The 7,179-nt window shown below is 43.4% G+C and overlaps 1 protein-coding gene across 1 annotated transcript; it reads right to left on the reverse strand.

Annotated features, from left to right (window-relative positions):
- Positions 1–690: 690 nt before the first annotated feature.
- PG994_015201 (uncharacterized protein) lies at positions 691–1,329 on the reverse strand (the record flags this gene model as incomplete). The annotated part of the gene is made up of 4 exons (XM_066866608.1): positions 691–897; positions 971–1,099; positions 1,196–1,232; positions 1,286–1,329. 4 exons carry the CDS (start codon positions 1,327–1,329, stop codon positions 691–693), a joined length of 417 nt encoding a protein of 138 aa, XP_066707522.1.
- Between the last annotated feature and the right edge of the window lie 5,850 nt (positions 1,330–7,179).

Genomic DNA, 7,179 nt, shown 5'->3' on the forward strand with positions numbered 1-7,179 from the left:
CGTTTGTACCGGCTACGGCGAAAACGCATCTCTCGCCCAGGTAATTATATGATGTTGTCCAGATATCGAACTGCGGGTGCGATTGCAGGTGAGTCATGCAAAAGTGAGGGGAGTCCCCTATATGACTTCTTTGGCCGTGATTGGGCCGTCGACCCTCGGCAAACCTTATCCTTGTTGATCGCGTGGGATTCGCTTAGAGTCAGCAAACATATCAGGCCCTGTACAACTGACGTCATATGCAGCCTCCACGTGGCTTGATCCAGATCGGGCTGGGCAAAGCCATGTCTGCACCTAATTGTTTGCTACGATGGCACCAGCAGGCTGCCTGGGGCGGTATGTCCGTCCTCTTACGCTGGATTGCTTCAATGAAGGCGCCAAGTGCTCAGGCTTGGCGTTGTCTCCGGACAAAGTAGTGTACCAGGTTCCACAGATGCTTGCGTGTACGCACAGGCAGAACAAGCGCAGCGAAGCTGTATGAGACTTGGGGTGTGGATTGTATTACAGATTATCATTATTCGAGTCAAGAGGAAGGAAACAGACAGAATACAAACAAAGGAGAAAAATAAACACTGTACTAGCATAGGAACAGCCTTCCAGGGGACAGTCTCCCAGGAACATGTCGCCTTACAAACCATGACGTAGACTGGTGTGGCCTTCCGTTAGCCGTGGAAATGCGAGCCTGCGGCAGTGCTAGCTGTGGTGCCGAGTGGTTGTGTATGGCCGCCATGGCTTGATGGCCACTTCCCTACCCTTGATTCCCTTGTCGAGATGCTTGTAGACGTTGGCAAACTCGATGCAGAGCTTGCGTTCTTCATCAGTCAGAGACGTTGATGTCGTTCGCCACCTTCTCCGGTCAATCTCCATAATGTACTGGGTGTGAAACTTGCTTTGGTGAGCCTAGAGTGGACCAGAGAGCGTTGGCATTAGCAAGGATTGACGTGTCTTGTGGATGGAGAGAAGGAGAGCATACTTTAAGGCCTCCGCTGTGCTCAAACGTTGTGCTGGAATTGCCGATTCTGCAGGTGGAACGCTTGGTGCGATCGTGGACCTTCTTGTGCGATTGAAGCCCTTCTGCCTGGGCAGAATCCCTTGTCACAAGCTACGAATAGGTGGTGCTTTTTCGCCAGTGTGTTGATGTCCATAGGTCTGGAGATTCAGTTTGAGTTGTGAACCGAAGGGCGTGCAGAACGCGTACCTTCAGGTTACCCTTTTGGGTGAAAGACTTGCCATATCTGGGGTGCTCGCAGGACTGGTTTTCTTTCCGGTTAGAGAAGAGTTCACTCACAACTGAGTCGGAACAGACATAACAATTTTCGGTAGGGTAAACATGCGGTGTTCCTGATTTAAGGTATTCCGATGCAGGCAAGGGACGCACTTCTCTTTGGTTTCGGAATCCTGAGCTCGTTGATTTTGTACAGATGAAGTGATGGTGACTTATCTTTTGCCGGGTTACCTGCTAGTCTTTCCCTGAAGAGGGATCCATCATTTTGTCGACAGAAGTTGATGTGGCTGTTGAGGTTAGCCGCGCATTTGCTTCCAAACGTGCTGTGTTTGGTGGTTTATCCAGGGGGCTGGGTTAACGTGTCTCCTGAGGGTGATTGGTTTTGACATAGGAAGGTTAGAACTGGAAGGCTGCGGCGGGCAGGCTGGTATTCAGAGGTGTCAAGAAATTGGTAGTATAGGGGTTCAAGTAATTGATATGGAGGCGACACATTGGCTCACTACATGCCAATGGGAGTGAAAACGGTGAATTGGTTTGCACTTGAGGCCTGGTATGCAGGACTATTCGCCATATTGACCTTCCAATCGGGTGCCATTGCCCGTTCCTGCATTCGTCATCTTGGGCGGGTTTTGCTTTTGAAGAGGCATACGCTTTGGTAAGTAGAGGTTGAATTATTGACAAGACAACGCACAACCGTGGTGAAGAGCTTCCGGTCTGGGGCGGTTCTTGTGCGTGAACTATGAGTGTTGATAGTCACATCTTATAACAGACTTCCATTTCCATGCACTTTAACAAGGTCGTCGGCTCAATCTTTACCGCGCCAGCCCTCGTGGTGGAAATTAAACTGCGGCTAACTCCTATAACAAGGTATAGGTTGGATACTCCTTGGCCCTGAAGTTGGAACACCCCGCCCGGTGGCTAGCTGAAGGTACCTGCAAACACCGAGATGGGATCAATGGCTGGATGCGGGTGCAAGGTATACCGAGTTTCAAGCATGTCAGCCATAGTCGTGCAAACCGTTGCGTGTTACAGCGAGGAGCGCATGAGTTTGACACCTGCCGTAAGTAAGCAGAAGTTGCAGTTCATAGAACGATGGGATGAAGATGAATAGAACGTTACGTCCCTTTGTTTGTTATCTTACACTTTGGGATAGAATATGGCATGCTATATTACACTAATATATCTACAAAGAATGGCCATTGACCTCGCTAACTGTTCGTTCCCCCGTGCACCTTCAAAATGGAGAGAAACAGTACTACTTCCAAGTTAGATAGATTCAAATATCCCAACCCAATTTGTTGTCCTTACCTCTGATGCACACCAAACCTTTCGGCTGAGGGCTTGGCTGATTTCAAGCGTTGGAGAAAGGGCGTGGCAACAAATGATTGTTATCGGGGATGTTGGCTGAAAGAACCTAGATTGCTGAAGAAGCGAAGGAAGTCACAGGGTGAAGGGGAAAGGATTGGCAAAAGTGCTTAAATTTCCACAAGATTGTCAAGCCTGCGGGATCTTGGTAGCTAAATACTGAATAAGTAGACCTAGTAGATTACATGTTGGGAAAGAGGGCGGGCCGTAATCGCCTTGTGAAAAGCCGCCCTGACCGAGTCACCTCGAACATAGCCTCTCTAGAATTATTCCAGGGTCGGGTCCACGTCACTATCCTCCAATCTGTTCCACGTACCACAGCTCTGTAGAACGTAGAGACTTCAGGATTAACTAACTGGAAGCGCGAAGATGCTTTGCGATTACCTATTGCGTATTTGGGGTTCTCTCGCCGTGGAGTAGAGAATGGAAACAGTTGAGGCAGTTAACGCCCGAGTATATCTCTCCAATATTGCATTATTAGTGCCTTAAAGATAGAAAAACCAATACATTACGAAGCAAGGGAGATAGCAAGCCGACTAATATTAAACGGACCGTAACGGATATCGAAATGGGGCTGGACGAGTTGCTGCCCTCGGGGCGACCTTACGTAGCTAATAAGCTCGACGGATAGATTAAAACAAGATCGCTAGTAGAGAAAGAACCCGATATTTATAATGTGATTTTTAAGTAACGGAACTTAGAGCGTAGTCTCTATCTTATATATACGAAACTTAGCGTATTTAGTGCGGGATAACATTATTAAAAAGGCGGCTAGGAGGTCCTTAAACTAGGTAAGTTAAAGAATAAAAAGTTGTTAAAGGGTTTTTACGATTAGTGGTAAATTAATAAATAGTTTTATAATTAGTTTAATCCTTTATTCGAGGACTGCCTCTATTAAACGCTCATCCTCGAAAGCTTTATAGCTAGATAATAATTAAAACGTTTTGGCCGTTCTAAAATTTTATAAACGAAAAAATTCAAAAGTACCGATAAACGAGCCTAAAATAATAAAACCTCAGCAGGCGTGTAATCACGTTAAAGATATCTATAATACTGTTATGTACTCCTCCTGGCCTCTAGCTAGCTCGGAAAACGACGGACTAAGGCGAATAGGTAAAGCTTAGATGGTTTCCGTCTTCGTCGTAGATCTTTAATTCCCCGTTAAAAAGGGTTTAGTAAGACTTAGTAATAGTGTTTAACCGTTAGGCGATATATAATACGTAATTCGTTTTTTAAAAATAAATAGGCCTGGATTACGAGCTAAGTAAATAGTTTTTATATTCTTTTTAACGAGTCCTATAAAGAGTTAGCCTCAAATTAACAAGAAAGCTGTGGCGGTGTATTAACCTTGATATCATTAATTAAGATGCCGCCTTTAATCTGGACCTAACGGACCGATATTTAGTAAGGTTTCGATAACCGGCCCCATCTGATTGCTATAAACCTCGGTGCCGCCGATCGCATTCTATCGGAATTTATAGTAATGCTTGTCTCTGGGCCTCCCCTTTTCCTCTCCGGATGCTTTCGGCGTTCTTGGACGGTATCGCCACCAGTGCATAATCAGAGTTCTATATTATATGAACTGATACTCGCTTGATTACCTCTGCTACTTCTAATTTTATTGCCAACAGGTAGAACTTGGGGTCGGATGTGGAATTACCATGACGTGTATTCTATTGCGCAGCCATTGGCCTCCATTAGTGTCGTCAAATACTTTATAAGCAGAGGCAGTGTACCCAGGCTGGGTCGACTGCCTCCAGCGATAAGCGTTCCTGCATGGGCTAGCTTGATAGCAGCTCCATAGCTCGAGTGAAATCAGGGCGAAAGTAAGCGAGAGGGCCACACAAGCCGGGCGAGAGCAAGGGGCCGTCATATACTGTTTCGCTTGATCCATATTCATGGGAAGTGAGGGGTCATTTGGCTTTCATCAAGGGGTACGTAGACAGCCAGCCACTGATGCAGAGCTGACTCGATGCCGTGGTTGTGACCTCCTTTGACTCAGAGCAGGGTTTGCTGCTTCATAGGAAAGGTGGGTTGGTGGCCCCCTCAGTAGCTTTTGCCTCGGGGTGCTGGCAAAGTACAGGGGTTCCCGTTACTCCCAACCGCCACCGCACATCGGTTATTTCCCTGACCACCACTCGACGATCTCCTCTGTGCCGGGGTTACCTCCTGCACCTTTTGATTCTCTACGTTAGTTCAGGTTCTGTGTCACGAGCCAGGGTGATACCAATCTTCTCCCAGTTTCTCTCAGGGACGGATCGCTAAAGAAGCGTGTCTCGATTATTGATAAGATCGGCAATGAATTTAATTTTATGTTGATGATTATTGCAAGCTGAGCAGCTTGAAACTAATCATAAGGCCGCTGCAGGGCGAAGGAGTGAAGGAAAAAGGCAAAATAAAAGCCAGGCAACAATAGGTACATTCCAAGCATTTACTACCAATTTGCATTGCACCCAATATGAAATGTATGCAGGACGATTGCCTCCGAAACTCCCAGATGTTCTAATGCTCCGAGCTGGTCGCACAAGTCTACAATCTCGTTCAGATCATTGAAAAGCGGAGATGTCGTAGCAACTTTCCTTGCTTAGAGGGCCTGGATAACATGCTTGAAAGGGTCCACGTCACCCTCGTACTAATAGTCCCATCCGTGCGTCTTTAATAGGGACCTTGCTTTTGCCGCGTATGCTGCCCCCCTTGTCGCCGCCTTCCCAATAAGAGGATATACTGCCCACTAGTTTCTTCGGCAGGTCCCAGCCCTCGATCTGCCTCAAGGTATCCTCCTCCGTAAAAAGGGAAAATGTACCAATCTACTACATTACCTACTTTACTTCCGGAGATATATAACTATCCTAAGCGCTAGTATTTAGAACGTTAAGTAACTCGATCGCTTTATTACTTATAGAATAGATATAGGTTTAATATAAAGCGTTAATAGGTTTATACTAGAAATACTATAGTCAGTTATATATGCTATTGTTGAAGGATTATATTATTTACCGGTTACGGTAGCCGCTTTAAAGCCCTATAAAGTAATTAATTTACCTACTCTTTTCGTAAATAGGCCAATCCGCCAATTATACTTATTAAACGGGATAAGGGTAGGGGCGCGCTATTTATATATAAATGATTTAAGTGTTATAACTTAACGGGGGACGCTCTAGAAAAGGTATAAATAATAAAACGTTTTAGCTATTAATAGTAGTTTAATGCAATGATAGGAAATACGATTACATGGAACGTATATTGAACTTTTAATGCTTAGGCTGACGGTGCGGCGAAGTGAAATAGAGCTGTGCCTAAGCGTACTTTTATCCGGGACTATAATGCCGTCCAGATATAGTGGTAAACACTATACCCGTTTACTATCTCGAATCGAGAAAAAGAAGGATAGTAATAATAAGAAAAGCTTTAGTATAAAACACGAATAGAATAGATAGCGCAGAGAATGGCTAATATCAATTATAATTAGTTGAGAATTCATTAGGAATTTAGTCGATTTAGCGTTTAGGAATAGACTAGTCGCTGAAAGGCATTTATAAAACGAAATAAGCAATTATAACTATCTAGCCTAGTATCAAAAAAGGAAATGTGCATATATATTGAGCACGATGTAATAGGATCCCCAAGTCTATAGCCGTACCGTCTATGCTATATTATTATGCGCCTATATAAAGAATAAAACGGTAGGACCTAAATACAGAAAGGAATAAAGGCGATTATATATCGTTTTATATAATATCCTACTATGCGGCGTATACCGCCGCACATAAAGTAGATCGTTAAGAATAAGGTAAACGTAAAGTATAAACTATATATATCTATTTTTAGTAAAGGTATAATATTAAGGTTAATAATCTAAATACGAGAGCGAGGCAGGAATAAGGTAGTGGTGAAGTAAAAAGTGAGGAAATAAAGGAATATATTATTTTATAAGCCGTACAGGAAGGCCCGGAGGCTTATATCGGTTGGGACAGGTCTTTAGGACTAGCAGTCTTTCCGGTTCTAACTCTACACGATCCTAGACGGAATTATATAGCTATTATCGAGCTTAAATAAATTAATATAGAGAGAATCCTATTTATTACTACCGGCATAGCATGACCGGTAAGCGGTAATATAATAAACTTCAGTGGATACCGGTGTATATATTACGGATACTTACCGGTATCCTACCCGGTAACGGTAGTAATAGATATAACCGAAGTTAAGCTAAGGGCGGTTATATTAACGTGGTTGAAACTAACTTTTAATATAGGCTACGTTAGTATAGCGAAGCTGATCGTTATATATAAAAGTGAATTTTAAGTGAATATTAGTTTATAGTATTTTATAATCCGTTCTTTGCTTCGAGGTATTTAAGGAACAGAATCGATTATTCTATACTTAAAACATTTTATAGCTATATTATATATCTGATCACTAATAAAAAAGTATGTCTGTCAAGTTCGAGATGCTGGAAGCTTTTGTATATTTTGTTTATTTGACACGATATTATTAAGTAGCCGTGAAGATTTATATTAACCCTTTAAAGATATTACAACTATTGGATAAAGAGATTAAGCTGTGTAAATTATAGGGTTATTCGTGCTGTA

Source organism: Apiospora phragmitis (assembly GCF_038363925.1).
Source record: "Apiospora phragmitis strain CBS 135458 chromosome Unknown utg000016l:1.0-887042.0:1.0-888152.0, whole genome shotgun sequence".
NCBI lineage: Eukaryota > Fungi > Ascomycota > Sordariomycetes > Amphisphaeriales > Apiosporaceae > Apiospora > Apiospora phragmitis.